The sequence below is a fragment of the Bubalus bubalis genome, chromosome 5 (genome assembly GCF_019923935.1).
Source record: "Bubalus bubalis isolate 160015118507 breed Murrah chromosome 5, NDDB_SH_1, whole genome shotgun sequence".
Classification (NCBI taxonomy): domain Eukaryota; kingdom Metazoa; phylum Chordata; class Mammalia; order Artiodactyla; family Bovidae; genus Bubalus; species Bubalus bubalis.
This window is the reverse complement of record NC_059161.1, coordinates 79,791,305-79,811,467: the sequence shown is the minus strand read 5'-3', so window position 1 is coordinate 79,811,467 and position 20,163 is coordinate 79,791,305. Positions and strand designations below refer to the sequence as shown.

Sequence of the window (20,163 nt, the reverse complement as noted above, 5' to 3'; positions counted from 1 at the left end):
GTGGTAGAGATAAAGAAAAAAAAGGTTATAATTTCAGTTAAGCTGTCAATCAGCACTGCCCTCAACATCCTCTCCAAAGGTTAAGGAGTTCCACTTAAGGGTCACATGGGCTTCTTGCTGCTTTAGCCCTTCCCACGGCTTCCAGGCTTGGAGAAGAAACCCAATTGGAGAGAAATGTCCGTGGTACTGCCTGTCCTGGTGCCAGGAGGATTGAAAGGAGTGTGATACACTGCCTCAGTTTCTCTTCTTGTTCCCTAGGAATGACACATAAAAAGAAAAGGGAGCGTGATATTTGAAAAACAATAGCAACAAGAACAAAACGCTGCTTGTATAACCCTTTATAAGTCAGGGTAGCACTAGAAATTCACAGTAGAAGGAGTAAGCTGCGGGCATCCTGGGAGAGGGAGGGGTGTAACCGCCTCCATCCCCGCGGAATCTACCAAGAACAGTGCTGATTAGAATTAGTAAGACCTTTGGCCACATGTGATTTTTGGAAATTAATATAGTAGTCAAGCCCTTATCTGATGACCCTTGTACTTCCTGTTCATCGTCTAGAAGCAAGGACGTCATCCATGTATTAAAGAGCGGCTGACCAGGGCTGGGCCCTCAATGCTCTGGTGCCGTGTTCAGAAAGATCCCCTTGGCATTTAAGTAGCTGGTGTGTGGTGGTCCTCTTGCCTGGAGCCGAGGACAGGGCTTAGGCTTTTTCTCTCCTTCATCCTCCCCGTTCCCACCCATCCCTCTCTCCCTAGTCAGCATGTGTGAGGTGACATATGGCTTCCCGAGAGAACTGCTGACCTGAGACCCTCCGTTGTCACTCACACGCAAGCTGACTTTGCTCCCCTACTGACCTTGCTGTGGCCCTAGGCTCTGGCTGAATTGATAGCTGTATTATTCCTGCAATCCCAGAGAAACGTGAACACTCACAGGCTTCAAACTATCTTTCTTCCTCAGAGGTCCTTCTGTTCCCATTATGTATAAATGTTCCACCCTGCATCGCCCACTGCCGGAGCGTTTTACTCACCCTTTTCTCCCCAAAGCTGTTTAGACTCCAATATCTGAACGTAGTACCTGATCTATTGACAGCTGCATCAGGCTGCAGAATTTCTATACAGTGTCAGGCCAAGTGTTCTCAGGGGCTGCAGGGGATGTGGCCGTCTTCTCCCAGGTTGCCCTCCTGGTTTGTACATGTGTGTGTTAGGAATGTGGTAGGGTGCAGGGTTTGGAGGAGGGTGGCAGACTGGCAGGCTACCCTCCAGATCACTCTGGTCTGGACTCCTTTCCTGATCTCTTCTCACCTCTTAGAGGTAAGATTAAAACATTCTAAGATTAAAAGATTAAAATAGACTAAAACATTCTGTTGCAGATCCCTCAAATGGACAGGGAGAGCCATTAGAGGTCATATAACCCATTATTTCCAAGTTTCTCAAGTTGTGGGGTTTGTGTTGCTTGGTTTAGCAGAGGTGAGGTGTGAAGGCTGGGGTGTATCTGAAGTTATTTCTCTACATTGGAGTTTACAGGCTCCTGAGGGGCCCCCAGGGAAGAAGGGGCCTCTCCTAAGTCAGTCTGCTCAGCTTAGGCCTGAGCTATCAGTTCAGCTCAGATATCAACTGTCACCTAAACCCTTGTGCTAGAATGAGTACCTCTTGTCCTTGCTGTTGCTGGATCCCATGCTGTTCTAATTGTTTCTTTATGTCTGCCTTTGAATCTTTATTCCAGAGACCCAGTTGTCACCGGTTTCCAGGGAGCCCTTCTCGTTCTCCTCTCCTGCCACCTCTCTGCCACTGCAGTTGCTGGTTGTTGCTAAGGTTGCCTCCATGGTAACATGCACATCCTGTTTATCCCGCCATCTGGGAAAGTTGGTCTAAACTAGGAACCTACCTACCCTGGACAACTGCTTCCATCACCACCTGGGGACACCAGTCATCGTAACACGTGGTCCGGCTCACACTCAGTTCCCCCCTCCTCTTCCTCCTTTGGCTGACAAGCTTCATACACAAGAAAGGACCTGGACCACAGGCTGCTGCTCTGAAGCTTCCTGCACAAGATTTAGTCGGTCTTATTCGCATCTGGACTCTCAGAGAAGAAAGAAGTAAGAACTGAGGAAGAGAAACGAGAGACCCTGAATCAGTGGAAGGGAGAGTTCACATTTTCTCTGTTGAGGGGCTTGGTAACAGCAGGCAAAATGACGAACCCAACAGAACACACCTTGCCGTCCAACTCGATACTTGAGAGCCGTGAAGGGGAGTTTGGCTGCACAGTGATGGACCTGAGGAAGCTGATGGAGCTGCGCTCAAGTGATGCAATAGACCAGATCAATGTCCACTACGGAGGAGTGATGAACCTGTGCAGTAGACTGAAAACCAACCCTGTGGAAGGTAAAGGCCACACCAGGGGTGGGGGATTGGAGGAAGGCGGCCTGTGTTCGGTCTGCGTGTAGAGAAGGAATGTTTCTGGAGACCTTACTACTATATCTGTGCAGGCAAAGTACAGTCTCCAAAGCACTGAAAAGATGTCAGGCTGTGGAGAGAAACATTATTTCTTTCCCAGAGATGAGGTTTAGTGGCTGTGGTATTCTCTGAAGATCATTCTTTCCTTCTCTTGTACAGAAGGGGGAATGTCTCTTATGAATGTTTATGTTAGAGGTGTGTTTATCAGTAAATAATCAAGTCCCTAACTCAGTATCAGTCTTTGATTGCAAAGGGTTGAAGATATTCTTCCCTACCCTGATCTTACAGTATAATAGGAAGAAGAGTGGATGAGTCCGTCTACCTAATGGAGTACTTCTCTATGGTACACAATTAGAAACAGGGTGGTAAATCAACATGTAGAGAGTTTACCTACCATATCTTTGGGTTACTCAGTTTTCTTTCAGGAAATTATTGATGACTTTTTCAACCCTGTCTAATGCACTTTTAGTATAGTTCTTCTTAATCTATTCTCTAAAGAAAATGAAAAATCCAGCTTCATGCTTACCTGGCTCAGCCCAATTGCCCAGTGAGCCATGGTAATTTTATTTCGTTGAAATGGAGATAGTACTAGAGAAATCTTATTTGCTCCTTTCTGCCTAGTTTCAGCATCTCTGTTACGGGTCCTTGCTTGGCCCTATCAGTCAGGCAGGCCTTGATTGAGTAGCTTGAGGTAGAGCAAAGATCTTGTCCTTCAGATGCCTTCAGCCTCCTGAGGTGTACCATTTCTGACCCTTTCTTGGAAGCCACATCATATTTTTTGCCAGTTCTAAGAAGTTTTGACCCCTAGCCAGTGTTATAAATTAGTGACTTGGAATCCAGACTCTATGATTAAAAGAAAAAAGGGAGAAATTTTTATCTAGATATCTGTCCATTGCCCATGTTTTATTTTCTTTACCAGCAGGGAAAGCCACCTTACATGTTCTCTGTACTTCTAGAGTTCACTTTCTTATCTTATAGGCTTTGAGTTCAGTACTGGCTCTACCATTTACTAGCTGAATAATGTTGAATAGTTTACTCATTCTCCGTAAGTAAAAATCATTTTCTTGTTTGCAAATGATATTAATACTTAGTCTATAGAGTTATTGGGATTGAATAATGTATGTACAATGCTTATTCTAATAATGGGTGTTCAATAAATTAGCTGTCTCACATTAAAATAGAGCCCATGCGTCTGATGATATTTGCCAGGATATGAGAGCCCATGGATGCAGGGTGTTATTCATCTGTCAGGCTGCTGCAGTCCCCCTGCCGCCGCTGTCCATTCTCTGCATTCACCATCGATGTCAAAAGAAGCCTGCTTAGTGCGGCGGTGCTAAGCTGCTCTCATGCGGCTCAGTCGTTGCCGTCTGTCCAGTTTCTAATGACTGCCCTTTGGGTAATGCCTTCTTCTTGTCAGCTGGATTTCTTTATTTTGCCACTTTCACAGTGGCTACTCCTATGTTTTCACTGAGATAATGCAGTACTTTAGGAACACTCATCAGAATTTAAGCAGGATCTTCCTTTCCCTCTTCCTGTACTGTTCTTTTCCCTTGGCTCAGTTGCTTCTCTCACAAAGTGAAACTCCGAATAAACTGGAACCTGAGAAACTTCCAAGAGCAGAGTCCAGACTTTCCTCCCAATTTCCCAGACCCTTTCTCATAGCTGATACTGTGTACTTCTAGTTCCCAGAGAGCTCCCATTCCCAAAGGCCAACATGGATGTTCTTTCATGTCAGAATCAGGTATCAAATGCTTAGATTCTTTCCCAGCCCCAGTTGTAGACCCGTAGTTGGAAGTCGCCTTCTGGTGTCAGGGGCTTCTGTTGCTGCAGACCCTGGCCACGCCAGGACCCCTGCCGCCGGCACAGCTGTCCACTGCCATTCCCCTGCTTCCTTGGATCACAAACATGTGTCCTGATGTTTTTCAATATTACAACTTACCATTAGGCTGGTCCTGGAGCTGGGAAGCAGGCTGTCAGAAACAACTTTTCCACGAGTGATTTTTAGCACTCAATGCCAACAGTGACTCCCTCACGTGTGAGAAGGGTAAAGGGGTAAGAAAAGAAGCCACAGAAGAGCTATGACATGGGACTCTCTCCCCAGACAGAGGTGATGCTGCGTGGTTTGTTTGGACAGGCTGAGAAAAGAGCGTCAGTATCCAGGTGCCAGAAAAAGCCAGCCAGTGCACAGCAGACCACACTAGGGTGCCTGACAGCCGAGCATGGCTTTGTCACCTGTGGTAGGCTAATAATAACATAAAGAAGTTTTCCCAGTGCTTGAATTCCACTGATTGATTGGGAAGATCATTTCCTAGAATATGACCCTTCCCCTTTATTTTCTGTTGGATTGATAGTATCTTTAGGATAGATTGTTTTACACTATAACTACTAAGGGACCTTATGGAACTTGCAGTTTATAACTTTTCTGACACTAACATAGTTTTATTTCTCTCTCTCTCATTGAGTGATCTCAACAGACCAAAAAAATTAAATGACTTGCCTAAAGTCTTACCCCACAGGGTAGAACTTGATGGAATAATTCGTGTTTTCTGACTTACAGACCATTAATGCTCTGCTGCCTCTTCAGCTAGAGCAGCAACACAGAGAATCTCAGAAGCACAGATAGTTTTACAATTTGTTTTATATTCTGGTACCTGATAAAATGCCTAACTGTGACCCAATACTAATATGCATTTAATATTGGCTTGTGTTCCTTGAGGAGAAGGCAATGGCACCCCACTCCAGTACTGTTGCCTGGAAAATCCCATGGATGGAGGAGCCTGGTAGGCTGCAGTCCATGGGGTCGCTAAGCGTCCAGTGACTAGTTGGAACAAGAGGCGGTGCCCCAGTGGCTAAGAGTTGGTTACATTTGAGACGACATGGAGGTGCTCAGCCCCCTCAGCACTCATCAGTGAGCAGACGAGGCTCAGCAGAGAGGCAGAGCTGATTGTGTCGGTTGGGTAAGCAGCTGCATTGTGTGTGTGTGTGTGCTCGGTCGTTCAGTTGTGTCTGACTCCCATGGACTGTAGCCCGCCGGGCTCCTCTGTGGAATTTTTCAGGCAAGAATGCTGGAGTGAGTTGCCATTTCCTCCTCCAGAGAATCTTCCCTATTCAGGGATCAAACGCACACCTGCTACTCTGCAGGCAGATTCTTCACTGCCGAGCCGTCGGGGAAGCCCTAAGAGGTTGTGTTGCCTGAGGTTTATCAGCAAGAAAAACCTGAGCGTTTTGCACTGATGAGATCTTTTCAGTTTGCTCCTTTCCTCATTCCAGTTTCTCTCTCTCTTTTCACTGCTGCTTGGTTCCCGATTCCATCCCTACCCTCAGATTTTTCCAGTCCTCAAAAAGCCGGATGATTCCCACTGGAAGGTAGCCTTTTATCTTCTGATTAATTTTCCATGCTATCTCCTGGCTTCCAAGAGCAAGAAAAACCTGTGTGAATCTGAACTGAGAAAACTGATAGCCGAAGAATTGATGCTTTTGAACTGTGGTGTTGGAGAAGACTCTTGACAGTCCCTTGGACTGCAAGGAGATCCAACCAGTCCATTCTAAAGGAGACCAGTCCTGGGTGTTCTTTGGAAGGAATGATGCTAAAGCTGAAACTCCAGTACTTTGGCCACCTCATGCGAAGAGTTGACTCATTGGATAAGACTCTGATGCTGGGAGGGATTGAGGGCAGGAGGAGAAGGGGACGACAGAGGATGAGATGGCTGGATGGCATCACCGACTCGATGGACGTGAGTTTGAGTGAACTCCGGGAGTTGGTGATGGACAGGGAGGCCTGGCTTGCTGCGATTCATGGGGTCGCAAAGAGTCGGACACGACTGAGCGACTGAACTGAACTGAACTAAGGGGAAGGAAGAAGTCTTAGTCTCCCTTGGTGTGCAGGAAGAAGAGAAGATCTGGATGAGAGATTCTTTGGTGCAGATAGAAAGTTGTATGAATTCTCCTTCGCCACAGAACCTTTCCACGTGGGTCCTCAGCTGTGTTACCCTTTTTCAGAGAAAGAATGATGTTTTCTGAGGAGGCGCTATGCCAATATTAGGGGAGTCAGGGAACCTGGGCCCAGACCAGAAAGGGCAGAGAAGGGGAGCCTTGACTAAACATTGAATAATTACCTGTGGGCTTCCTTCAGAAAGCTAAAGGCTATTTATATTGAATTTGGATCAAGAAGAACGTTGGTGGGAATTTCTATTTCATCTTTCCTCTACATCCTGCTGTTTCTTTTCTCCTCTGCAGAGCTGAGGTATGGCTGTAGGACACAGGGATTCTAATTTCTTTTCAATGACAGTGAACAAATAGTGTCCAGCAGGTAGTGGGGACACAGTGGTGAACACAACAGGGAGAGTTGTTCCTTCCACAGGGCTTGACAGGCACTAAGAGAATACACAAAAATTAAGTCAATTTCAGAAATAGTGTCATAGTGCTATGATGGTATTATGGGGACCTGGAGGGGAGGACAGATGGGCTTAGGAGTTGGAGATAGGACTTCTTGATCATGTGACTGTCTAGGGAAGCTCTGGCCTGGCTGTGCTCTAGGGTAATTGCTACCACTTACTAAACGTTCCTGGCATAAGATGCAAGCATCTCTGCCTTGCGTAATTATTGAGCAGCTACTAGGTTTTGGGAGCTGAGATTCTTTGGGGAGTAAATGCCAGGAAGGGGAAAGAAACTGCTTTGAGACAGTCCAGATTTTGATTTTTGATTCATTAACTGTAGGATTGGAGTTGATATCTCCTGCCAGCCTGCGGCTTCTGGGGTTCAGCAGTGTCCCTGTTGTGCTTCTGTTGCCGCGCCTTTTGAGGCCAGAGGCATGTCCTACCACGAACTATTGATCCAAAAGCTGGGACGTGCTGGGGCTGGGCTCTTCCTCAGTGCGGCGGATTGAAATTTCTAGTAGCATTGTCAATCTGGGAGAAAATTGCACAGGTAGCCCCAGTAAATGTTCAACCACATGCTACTGTACTCCTAACACTAATATCATTTACATAATAGACTCTGCAAGAAATAGGAATGGACGAAGTAATACAAAAAGTTCTAGTACCTTTCCCATGCTCCAACAGACGAATGCATGCCTCCTGTTTAAGAGACCACTGCCTTGGAGAATGTTAATGTTGCCAGGGGTGTATAAAGAAATTGGCAAGTGGATACGGGATAGAATGGATGTGAGAGGAAAATGGGCAACTGGCTTCTCTGAGATTTTCCTCCCTATCATTAGTCTGTTTATTAGTCTGTTATAGAAAATCAGTCTGTTTCCGAAAATCCACTTTTCCGTTAGTTCGGTTCAGTCGCTCAGTCGTGTCCGACTCTTTGCAACCCCATGGACTGCAGCCCGCCAGGCCTCCCTGTCCATCACCAGCTCCCAGATCTTGCTCAGACTCATGAGCAGTCTGCTTTTAGGAGTCCATCCAGCTCAGCTTAGAAGTACGGCTAAGCTGCCTCTCTCCTCATGCCCTCTGCCCCGTAACCATCACCTTGAAGATGTCAAGTAAATTACCCTAAAAACCAGTCACATGGGCATGCCTGCCAAGATGAACAGTCTGTGGTCCTCTCTGCCCATCACACTTTGGGTGGACATATTAAGTTTAAGGCATGAGAGAGACTCATAGCAGAAAACTATCTTTGAGGGAGGAGAAGGGGGCAAACCAGCTCAAACAGCCGGAGAGCAGCTACACTGTGATGAGAATAGCTGAGGCAAGTCCAGGAGCTTCAAAAAAGAAATATTTAGTACATGGTAGAGGGGTGGAGGTTTTCACAAAACCTGTAGGAAGCAGCATCAACAGTGGGATGGTAGGTAGATGGTTGAGAAAGACAGGAGAGAAAAAGTACCCTTGCTGAGTCCCGCCTACCCTGCAGGGAATTCCATGTTGCATCCTGGGAATTCCTTGTCTGCTTTGAGTTATACGCCTAGGGCCGAATTAGGCCAACGGTGCATGACAGCCACGGGCCTGCTCTTTCCCAGGCCAACTCCAGGCTCTCTAAATTCTTTCCCAGCCAGCTGCTCCTTGCCTGGAGCCGGGCTTCTGGCTTAGCTGGCGTAATGCTGCCAAGCAGGGGATAGGGAATTCTGGAGGCAGGGAGAGTCACTGCGTCTTCTCAACCCGAGAACCCTCCCCGCATTCTCCCCTTCTACCAGGCCTAAGACCTTTGGTGCTCCATTCGTTTGGCAACTCAGCAGAATCTCTTGCAAGTTTTGTTTTGCTTTCAACCTTGTGGTTGCCTTGCTCTGAATGTCAGCTGGGGGTGGGAAAAAAGATAGCATTCCTTCTTCAGCCAAGGCAGATGTTGCATCTGCCCTTGGAAGTGGGGCTTTCACTCTTTTTATTTAGCTCCAAGGTGTGAGCACTGGGGGTATGATACCAGAGGGGCGGATGAACACACAGCCCGGGAGAGGGCAACCGAGCAGAGGGTAAGGAGGGCACTCTGGGCAGCTCTCTCTTCTCTGTGCTGGAGTCGGAGAGTTCACAAAAGGTGCACAGCAGAAGACCAGACAGAAAGACACACCCCCGGACAAAGCTGTCCACCAAGGGCAGGCTTTGGGATCGAGAGTGAGGAAAGGGCCATTCTCTTCTCAGTCTGTCACCTCTTGCTGTGGCTTTAGGGAGGCTGCCTTCTCTCTAGGGGCAGGAAGGCCATAGGCACAGAGCACGTCTCCAAGCTGCGGGTGTGAGAAGTAGGAGACAGAAGCAGGAAATGCTGACTCCTCAGAGCAGTGGCAGTAGCTTAGCACAGGAGCTGGCTGAAGCCTTTCAGTCCTCATGTTGATTTTAAGCTGCTCTTCCCTCTTGGTTTCCCTTGCGGCTCAGACAGTAAAGAATCTGCCTGCCATGGAGGAGACCCGGGTTCGATCCCTGGGTTGGGAAGATCCCCTGGAGAAGGGAATGGCAACCCACTCCAGTATTCTTGCCTGGAGAATCCCATGGACAGAGGAACCTGGTGGGCTACAGTCCATGGGGTCACAAAGAGTCAAACATGACTGGGTGACCAACACTTTCACTTCTCTTTTACCCCCTAATCCAGGGTTTTAAGGTAGGACTTGAAAGATACTCTGATGTCTGTTCTTCTCATGAACCAAATAGGACTGGCTTCTAAGCAACCCAGAGAAACCTCTCCCTGGTACTATCTGTGCAGCAGAAGATTCTGCAATCCCTTTGGCAAGGCGTCACAGCCCACACCGCTGGGCAGTCCCTCCTGATGGCTGACCTGGCCGCACCCTCTCTGCACTGGCTCTGATAAGGGGTGCCTCTGCCCACAGTCCTCGGCCGCCCTTCCCTCCTTCCCGCTGGAGCCAGGCCACGAGGGGCTGGGCTGCCGCTCCTCCTCCCAAGCCACAGCCTGCAGGGGCTCAGAGCAGACACAGATTTTCCACCGCCGCCCATTCCATCTCTGCCGACTGGGCAGGGGCCGTGTGAGTCCCCAGCCTGGGGTGCGGGCGGTGACTTCCCAAGCCAACATTCTTGTCCCCTGTCCCAGCTCATGTGCTAAATCTGGCTGAGGACCAGAGGTACTCCCGGTTTGGGTGGGACTTTTTGTCATATATTCTTGGGGACAAGGTTTCTGCTCATTTTCTTGACATATTTCTAGGAGAAACCCCTTTCCAGTTTCCCACATTCTCTTCCTGCCAAGTCCTCCTTCCCCACTTTGGGAAGCGGTGTACTTGAGAAGCAGCTGTGAAGATGAGGGACTAAAACCCCCTTCTGGCCTGGGCAAGTATTTATGTGAAATCACAGCTGCTGAGATCAAGGCCTGAAAGCCTCTCAGGGGCTGGAAGAATTGGAATGGAAAGCCCCACATTGGGGGTTGGCGGAGCTCCCAGTCCCACATGGCTCTCCTGTGTGATGCTGCATGTCAGAGAGGATTCCCAAGGGCACCCGCCAGCAGCCCCACCCTGCCCCTCCCTGCTAGAGGGCGTGCGGGATCCTGGGGCCACTTGACTTCTTAGGGGGGCTTTTATTTAAGAGCTGAGGGTGACTTAAGGTGGAGAGAGGTGAGAGAAAATGCAAAGAGGAAGTAAATGTGTGACTTTGAGAGCATCTAGGTAAGAGCAAGGCCTGACCTCTTTTTGTTTTCCATAATGTGTCTTGTTTCATTTGCTTGGGTCCAAAATAAGGCCAATAACGAAACTTTTATTGAATATAAAATTCATAGGTTGGACTCTTGACAGGCCTGGTGTCACCATGCCTGAGGACAGGAAAAAGACAGGACTCATTCACGTCAGTTGTACATAAAGAGTAGGAACAAGGCTGATTTGCCTGGAGGTGCAAGTGGGCCGGCCCTGCGGTAAATGAAGAAGGCTGACCAACCATTCCTGTTTGCCTGGAGCTGAGGGGTTGTCCCAGGAGACAGGCGCTTCAGTGATGAAATCTGGAAAGTCCTAGGCGAAGTAGGAAAGGTTAGTCACAGCAAAATGGAGCCTCAGCTGAGTACAGCTGCCTCCACGCCCCAGCACCCTCTGTGTGTGAGTTGGAAGCCAGCTGCTGCTTGTGGAGCAGCTACAGACCACCACATATTTACTTGAGTAGTTACCAAACCTGTCTAGGCCTCAGGTTGCTTGAATGAGAAATGGGATTAATAGCAGCTATCACTCAGGGCTTTGCAGTGTTTCAGTGAGAAGACACAAATGTGCCTAAATGTTCACGATAATATCTATGACTCATGCAGTTCATTCAACGAATTTGTGTACATGTCAGGCACTGCTTTAGACCTAAGGAACAAAGACAAAAACCCTGGCCTTGTAGAGAGAGTTAAACAAATGTAGAACAAATATATCAAATAACCTATTCCAGCAGAGGACCTGTAGAGGGAAACAGTTGAGCAGGCCAAGGGGATCCCATGCGCTGGGGCAGAGACGTCCGCGTGAAATACGCTGGTCAGGGTTAGGGCGTGTGTCCGAAGACCTGGAGGAAGTGAAAGGACACACCCTAACTAGTGAAGGGGAATCTGAGAAAGAAAACAACGTGTGCAGGCGTCCTGCAATGGAAACGTGTCTGGTGCACACAGAGAATCGCCGGAAGGCCAGCTTGGCGGGATCTCGGCGAACAAGGCGGAAATGGTAGCACTCCCCAGGCGGGGAGCTGGGTGCTCACAAAGGGGGCCTCCAGGCCGGCACAGACTTCTACTCCGTTTCACTCCATGCGAAAGGGCAGACGAGTGCCATGGGGGGGTTGAAAAAGATCGTTCTGGAACCAGAAGAGACTGAGGGCAGAAAGCTAAGGCTGGAAGCAGGAGGCCCGTTGGACAGTCGCCATAGCCTAGCTGAGAGACGGCCAGGGCTTAAACCAGCATGGGAGCAGTGAGAGATGAGAAATGAGGGGGACCTGGATGTATTTCGAAGGTAGAGATGATACATTTTCTGACTAAATGGGTATTGTAGATAAGAGAGAGAGAGGCGTCAAGGATGATTACGAGGCATTAATATGAGAACAGAGTGGGGCAGGGTTACCTCAGTGGAAGTGAAAGTGTTAGTCGCTCAGTCGTGTCCAACTCTTTGTGACCCCGTGGACTGTAGCCCGCCAGACTCCTCTGTCCATGCGGTTCTCCAGGCCAGAATACTGGAGTGGGTTGCCATTCTCTTCTCCAGGGGATCTTCCCAACCCAGGTCTCCTGCATTGCAGACAGATTCTTTAGCATCTGAGCCACCAGGGAAGCCCTTTCAGCAAGACCGGTGTTGAGTCTTTTGGCCTTTTGGCCTTCACTGGACTATTGGCATGTGATAACCTTCTGTATCTGATGTCTTGATTTGCCCTCATAGTCGTCTACTCGCCCTTCTTATGGAGGGAATAGCATCTCCTCCCTTTACGTCATAAATCCTGCTTTCTTAAGAAACATCCCGGCTAGATTAACAAGTATCAGAACTGTTTCTCAAGAGCAGGCCTAGCCATCCAGCACAGCAGTTCCAGGTTGGCACACATGTGTTATCTCAGGTCCCTGGGAGAAACTCCCCACACGGCCCTGTTCCCTAGCAACTCTGCCTCTGCCCGCCTGGGGATCGAGATGCCCTGCCCAGGAACACTCCTTTCCCAGGCTCTGGCGTTTCTTGCCTGCTGAGAACCGACTCCTCAGAGTGGCGGGGGCAGGGAGCCTCTGGCAAGCAGCCCGTGTTGCTTCTAGTGCTTTGGCCAACCCCCACCCCCGCCCACCCGTTCCCCTGCAGAGCTCTGCTGTGCCTCTCAGCTCTCTAGCCAGGGTCATGCTCTTGGCCCCGAGGAGGTAGGAGGCCGTGGATAAGAGCATCAGGGGCTACTTCCCCAACCAGCTTCCTGCTTCTCTCTGCCGAGCGCTAGCAGGTGGAAGGAAGCAGTCTCCAGTCCCCATTCCACAATCGTGGGTGCCAGTTCACACCCCTGCTTTATCTCTAGACAGGGTCCCCAGGTATATTTCAATACCTCTCCTGATGGTTTTTGTCTTTAGGGTGGAGGAATGGACCCTGCAAACAGTACTCCCTTGGGTACAGATTTTCCCATTTTTAAAATCCCTGTCTGAATGTCTTCCTTAGTTCTAACCCAGGTCTCTTTCTTTGCCATTTAAAGTAAGGCGCTTGTGTCCTATTCAGTGGAGACAGAAGTCTGCCGGCCCGCTGTGTCCCTCTCCCCCCAGCGGACCAGCCCTTCAGTGTGGAGAGGGGTGAGGTCCTCGCATCAGTAGCCCGTCCTTTCCTTGCAGCTTCCAGGCATCTCCTCGTCCCGTGCCTCTGGGTAAAGCTATGTTAAGTGTCTCCATCCTCTGATTCTAACCCTCCACACTGCTGATCTTTTTTCAAGACAAAGGTTGCCTCACCCTGCCTGTGGGGAACCCATCAAGCAGTATAGCAAACAGCCAGTGCCAAACCAAGGCTATTCGCTAATCAAGTTGTGTGAACAACTTGATAAATGCCACCTGGCATTAATGTAAATTATATGCGTTCTCCTCTTTCCTTAAAGTGTAACCCCTCCTGGGCACATGAGAAGAGCCTAGGACTCTGGGAATAACCCTGCCTCTTATTCCCTCTGGGGCCGTGCCCGGACTCTGTGTGCACTCACACAGGTACGTCAGCACACGTGTGTTAGTGGAGGGCGCGCTGATGACCGCGGACTGAGCACTGTCTGACTCCGCGCTTTCACCTCCACTGTTCTCTCTTTTTTCAGTCTGAGCGACAGTGCTTCTCCCAGTGCTTTGTCTAAGCAGTACTCGTAGCACTTAGTACATCTCCAAGTACGTAGTTCTTAGTAGAACAGTAGTACCTCTTAAAGATGTGTGTGTCTGTGTGTGACGGAATGGGACGGCTCTGTATGCTTAAAGGGGATGCCCGAAGCTGGAGTCTCATGAAGTCTGTATTCTGTTGATGTCCTGAAACCTCTGGAACCTCTGGACAATTGGTTGGGCTCTGTCTCCTAGCCTCCTAGCATGACCTTGAGCAAATAGCTTATTCTTTATGGCCTTTTTGTGTGAGCCAGTAGGTAGAAGCCACCTCTTCTTTTAAATCATGGCCAGCATTTACATGTTAATATAAGAGGAAAATTCTGTGTCTCAGGAAACATTTTAATGTACTCTTAGAGCTGAAGCCAAACTCAGCGAGGTGCAAACTCAGTGAGGAAGAGATGAAATTGTAGGTCTGGGTTAGCTTACCCTGGAGACCAAGAGGAGGGAGCAGCCCTGTGACCAGCTTGTCTTCGTTTGCCCCCATTTCACACCTGCTGAGTCTGGGGAAAATGGGGATGGTTGGTCACCCTAATTGGATCTCATATTTGGGCAGATTGGGAAGCAAGGGATCCTTTTTAAAGGGCTCTTTTAACTGCCTTCCTCCGTCATGCAGCTCTTCCACTTTTTTCTTGCTCATTCACTCCGCTCCTGTCTCTTTTTCAGGCCTATCTGGGAACCCTGCAGATCTGGAGAAACGTAAACAAGTGTTTGGACAGAACTTGATTCCCCCCAAAAAGCCCAAGACCTTCTTAGAGTTAGTGTGGGAAGCCCTTCAGGACGTCACGCTCATCATCCTGGAGATCGCGGCCATCATCTCCCTGGTCCTGTCCTTCTACCGCCCCCCGGGGGGGGGAGATGAACGTGAGTGCCTTGAATAAACGAGCGTGATTCCCGTCTGGGCTCTTTCCACTGTCACTGAAAAGCACGTAGTATGTGTTGACAAATTTTATTAGGTTGGTGCAAATATAATTGCAGTTTCAGACCATGAATTTTAAAACATAACTAGTTTTAATAGGAACCATTACAATGAACACATTTTTGCCGATGAGAAACGTTTGTTTATTCCTGTAGTGTACAAATCCGTGTTTCAGGATCCGACAAACTCTTGGAAAGCATTTTTCTGCATTCTTCGGGTTGTGGAAGCATTTTCCCTGCAAAATGTTGTCGAGATGCTTGAAAAAGTAGTCAGTTGGCGAGAGGTCAGGTGAATATGGTCTTCCCTGGTGGCTCAGATGGTAAAGAGTCTTCCTGCAATGCGGGAGACCCGGGTTCGATCCCTGGGTCGGGAAGATGCCCTGGAGAAGGAAATGGCAACCCACTCCAGTATTCTTGCCTGGAGAATCCCATGGACAGAGGAGCCTGGCGAGCTACAGTCCTTGGGGTCACAAAGAGTCAGACATGACTGAGCTTTGAACTTTGAACAGGTGAACATGGTGGATGAGGCAAAACTCTGTAGCCCAACTCGTTCAGCTTTTGAAGTGTTGATTGTGGAGAAGAACTGGGCCCTTTCTGTTGGCCGGTGCCAGCCGCAGGCGGTGGACTTTCCAGTGCATCGCGTTGATTTGCTGAGCATACTTCTCAGATGTAATGGTTTCTCCCAGATTCAGAAAAGTTTAGTGGATCAGACCGGCAGCAGACCACCAGACAGTGACCATGACCTTTTTTTGGTGCAAGTTTGGCTTTGGGAAGTGCTTTGTAACTTCTTCTCAGTCCAGTCACTGAGCTGGTCATCTCCAGTTGTCGTGTAAAATCCACTTTTTGTCACACATCCCAATCCAGTCGAGAAATGGTTCGTTGTTGTTTTGTAGAATGAGAGAAGATGACGCTTCAGAATGACGATTTTTTTGATTTTCGGTCAGCTCACGAGGCTCCCACTTACCGAGCTTTTTCACCTTTCCAATTTGCTTCACATGCCAAATGACTGTGGAATGGTCAGCGTTAAGTTCTTCGGCAACTTCTTGTTTAGTTGTAAGAGGATCGGCCTCAGTGACGGCTCCCAGTTGGCCGTTGTCAGCTTCTGGTGGCCGGCCGCTACATTCCTCATCCTCAAGGCTCTCCTTTCCCTCTTGGACCACCACTGCCCTGCACGTTCATTAGCAGTTCCTGTACCAGATGTTATTGATGTTGCAAGTCGTCTCCACTGCTTTACAACCCATTTTGAACTCAAATGAGAAAAGCATTCAAATTTCCTTCTTGTGTAACATCATTTCCATAGTCAATATAAAATAAACAGCAAGAAATGTCATTAAGCATAAAGCAAGAAATGCACATTAAGATGATATATAACATAACCACATTTATTAAGAATGTATTCTAGTAGCAAATGGCAAACTTCAACAATACAAAAGCTGCAATTACTTTTGCACCAACCTAATAGCTAAAGTGTTGTTTGTGTGCCCGCCCCCCTCCCCGTTATCTGAGTGGGTTCTCCAAAGGAAAGTAAAAAGTAACTAGTAGGCTATTCTTCCAACTCATCCTGATTCCAGGGTCTTCCCCCCCTTTCCCAGTAAATCCTTATTCAGAATGTTATGAATCTTCTGCCCTCTCTAAACCAGCAAGGCCATGCACCTCAAAGTTCCCCTGTCCCCCATGCTGGGCATCACGGGAAATAGCAGTGGGAACTGCCATGCTGGGGTCATAAGGCCTCTCTATGTGTCTTGCCTGTAGTTTTCATTGACCTGTTTCATGCTGTTTAGTCACATGCCTTTTTTGGGTAAACATAAGTAGTTATATATTGGTGACGAGATGATGCCCAATCCTGCCGTCCTCTGCTATCCTCAGGATAGCTATTTTACCCGAGTTTTCTGTTCTTCTCTTCCCCTGGCTTTCTGTTCTGGGGAGTTACGGAAGCACAACCCCCATTTTTAATGTCCGCAAGGGCCCCTCGGTGACCCTTTTCTCTCCTTTCCCTGGGCTAGAGTGTGGTCTAGCCGTCAGTAGCCCAGAGGACGAAGGGGAGGCGGAAGCTGGCTGGATTGAGGGCGCAGCCATCTTATTCTCGGTGATCATCGTCGTGCTCGTGACCGCCTTCAATGACTGGAGCAAGGAAAAGCAATTCCGGGGGCTGCAGAACCGCATCGAAAAGGAGCAGAAATTCTCCGTTATCCGGAATGGCCACATCATTCAGCTCCCTGTGGCTGAGATTGTGGTGGGCGACATTGCCCAAATCAAATACGGTGAGAGCTCTGTGGTTCTTCTCTCTTTTAGCTCTGTTTCCTACACCTGTGCCACCCTCCCTATCGGAGGGCTAGGTCCTTTGGCATAAGGGGGCTAGGAATTGCTGAGGACCCAAAAAGATAAGACCCAAATTGTGTTAGCTTCTAGGTTAGAGTTTAAGGAGGTTATGGAAAAGAAATTCAAAGAAAGCAGTAACTGAAACTGCCAAAGACTGTCAGACTGTACCCTGTGTGTCTTAGATTTCAAGTATGTAATATTGAAATCAGGCCATGGGAAGGTGTTTGGGATCAGTAACCGTTTGAATTTATAATACCCAGAGCGGAGTTTTATTGCAGGTTGTCAGATGTGAAGTTGTCTTTCAGAGGTTCTCCAGGCTCTCCCGGGCCGTTGCCTACAGGTAGGGCCCGGGAGCAGCCCTGAGATGAGGCTGAATGGTCCTCACCTGCCCTCTCCCTGTCGGCCCTTCACCTCCATGTCCTAGGTGACCTGCTGCCTGCAGATGGGATCCTGATCCAGGGCAACGATCTCAAGATTGATGAGAGTTCTCTCACTGGGGAATCGGACCATGTCAAGAAGTCCTTGGAGAGGGACCCCATGCTGCTCTCGGGTGAGGCCCCGACTGCACCAGCTCCCAGCCCCGCTCCCTGCAGACACTCAGCCACAGAGACCGTGTCCAGACCTTGCCCTGTCTTCCGATTGTGCCCCGTCTCCTGCCCCAAGGCTCAGTGGGGGCTGTAGCATGTCAGTGGGTTGAATACAAGGATATTGAGCAACCTAACAGAGGTTGTCCATGGAGCAGATGCTACAGGAGCCTGCGAAGGGCTCTGCTGGCTGGAGTGGGTGGTAGGAAAGGAGCCTTACCCCAAAGCCGTTACATACATTGTTCTCCTTACCCCCGGGTTGCTTGCTCTTGATCTTTTCCTACTCTCTGCCAAGTATAACACCATGCATGGGAGAGGAAGGCAGAGGGATTGCTTTTTTCCAAGTTTATATTTCACACCAAAGAACGGCCAGGTATTAAAAAAAAAAAAAATGAAAAAACTCTTCTCCCATCTTCTTTCTCATATAGGGACCCATGTAATGGAAGGTTCTGGACGAATGGTAGTGACGGCCGTGGGTATCAACTCTCAGACTGGAATCATTTTTACCCTCTTGGGAGCCAGTGAGGGGGAAGAGGAAGAGAAGAAGAAGAAAGGTAAGGGGCTTTCAGAAGAGCCTCTCCCCTCCCAGCCCCACCGACAGACTAGGAGAGGGAACGGGTCTGCAGTGGAACACCTGGTTGGCAGACTCTGCAGGATGATGAGGACAGATCTCCAAACCCCTTGTTTAGCTAACGGTTTCATCCCTGGCTCCCCACGGTGCTCTAATGAGAACCGGATCCGGCTCTGCTCTGCGGTCAGGTTGCACTGGTTCCTGCGTTTACTGGTTGACTGTAAGAGAATGAGGTGGAAGGCCCGCGCAAACGGGCTGGCAGCGTGCTCTGGCTCCAACCCTCGCCACTTTCCTCCTCACACACGGGGGGCTATACAAACCATCAAGGCGTCTTTGCCATTCACTTGTTCCTGAAAGCGAGAAAAGAGAGAAGGGAAAAGCAAAGGAGAAAAGGAAAGATATGCCCATTTGAATGCAGAGTTCCAAAGAATAGCAAGGAGAGATAAGAAAGCCTTCCTCAGCGATCAAAGCAAAGAAATAGAGGAAAACAATAGAATGGGAAAGACTAGAGAGCTCGTCAAGAAAATTAGAGATACCAAGGGCACATTTCATGCAAAGATGAGCACAATAAAGGACAGAAATGGTATGGACCTAACAGAAGCAGAAGATATTAAGAAGAGGTGGCAAGAATACACAGAAGAACTGTACAAAAAAGATCTTCACCATGGTGTGATCACTCACCTTGAGCCAGACATCCTGGGATGTGAAGTCAAGTGGGCCTTACGAAGCATCACTACGAACAAAGCTAGTGGAGGTGGTGGAATTCCAGTTGCGCTATTTCAAACCCTAAAAGATGATGCTGTGAAAGTGCTGCACTCAATATGCCAGCAAATTTGGAAAACTCAGCAGTGGCCACAGGACTGGAAAAGGTCAGTTTTCATTCCAATCCCAAAGAAAGGCAATGCCAGAGAATGTTCAAACTACCGCACAATTGCACTCATCTCACACGCTAGAAAGTAATGTTCAAAATTCTCCAAGCTAGGCATCAGCAATACGTGAACCGTGAACTTCCTGATATTCGAGCTGGTTTTAGAAAAGGCAGAGGAACCAGAAATCAAATTGCCAACATCCGCTGGATCATGGAAAAAGCAAGAGAGTTCCAGAAAAACATCTATTTCTGCTTTCTTGACTATGCCAAATCCTTTGACTGTGTGGATCACAATAAACTGTGCAAAATTCTTCAAGAGATGGGAATACCAGACCACCTGACCTGCCTCTTGAGAAACCTATATGCAGGTCAGGAAGCAACAGTTAGAACTGGACATGGAACAACTGACTGGTTCCAAATAGGAAAACGAGTACGTCAAGGCTGTATATTGTCACCCTGCTTATTTAACTTATGTGCAGAGTACATCATGAGAAACGCTGGGCTGGAGGAAGCACAAGCTAGAATCAAGACTGCCGAGAGAAATATCAATAACCTCAGATATGCAGATGAAACCACCCTTATGGCAGAAAGTGAAGAAGAACTAAAGGGCCTCTTGATGAAAGTGAAAGAGGAGAGTGAAAAAGTTGGCTTAAAGCTCAACAGAAAACTAAGATCATGGCATCTGGTCCCATCACTTCATGGCAAATAGATGGGGAAAGAGTGGAAACAGTGGAAACAGTGTCTGACTTTATTTTTCTGGGCTCCAAAATCACTGCGGATGGTGATTGCAGCAATGAAATTGAAAGACGCTTACTCCTTAGAAGGAGTTATGACCAACCTATTGACAGCATATTAAAAAGCAGAGACATCACTTTGCCAACAAAGGTCCGTCTAGTCAAGGCTATGATTTTTCCAGTGGTCATGTATGGATGTGAGAGTTGGACTATAAAGAAAGCTGAGTACCGAAGAATTGATGCTTTTGAACTGTTGTTTTGGAGAAGACTCTTGGGAGTTCCTTGGACTGCAAGGAGATCCAACCAGTCCATCCTAAAGGAGATCAGTCCTGGGTGTTCATTGGAAGGACTGATGTTGAAGCTGAAACTCCAATACTTTGGCCACCTGATGCAAAGAGCTGACTCATTTGAAAAGACCCTGATGCTGGGAAAGATTGAGGGCGGGAGGAGAAGGGGACAACAGAGGATGAGATGGTTGGATGGCATCACCGACTCAATGGACATGGGTTAGGATGGACTCTGGGAGTTGGTGATAGACAGGGAGGCC

General features: G+C 48.4%; 1 protein-coding gene across 7 annotated transcripts in view; it reads left to right on the top strand.

Annotated features, from left to right (window-relative positions):
• Positions 1–20,163, top strand: part of ATP2B4 (ATPase plasma membrane Ca2+ transporting 4) — a 103,187-nt gene that overhangs the window by 46,390 nt on the left and 36,634 nt on the right. For all 7 annotated transcript variants that reach the window (XM_044943326.2, XM_006072398.4, XM_006072397.4 and 4 more), the window contains exons 2-6: positions 1,720–2,378; positions 14,289–14,486; positions 16,544–16,801; positions 17,284–17,409; positions 17,872–17,997. In XM_044943326.2, the coding sequence (XP_044799261.1) occupies positions 2,186–2,378; positions 14,289–14,486; positions 16,544–16,801; positions 17,284–17,409; positions 17,872–17,997 (901 nt within the window). In that variant the 5' untranslated portion in view covers positions 1,720–2,185. The remainder of the gene's footprint in view (positions 1–1,719; positions 2,379–14,288; positions 14,487–16,543; positions 16,802–17,283; positions 17,410–17,871; positions 17,998–20,163) is intronic.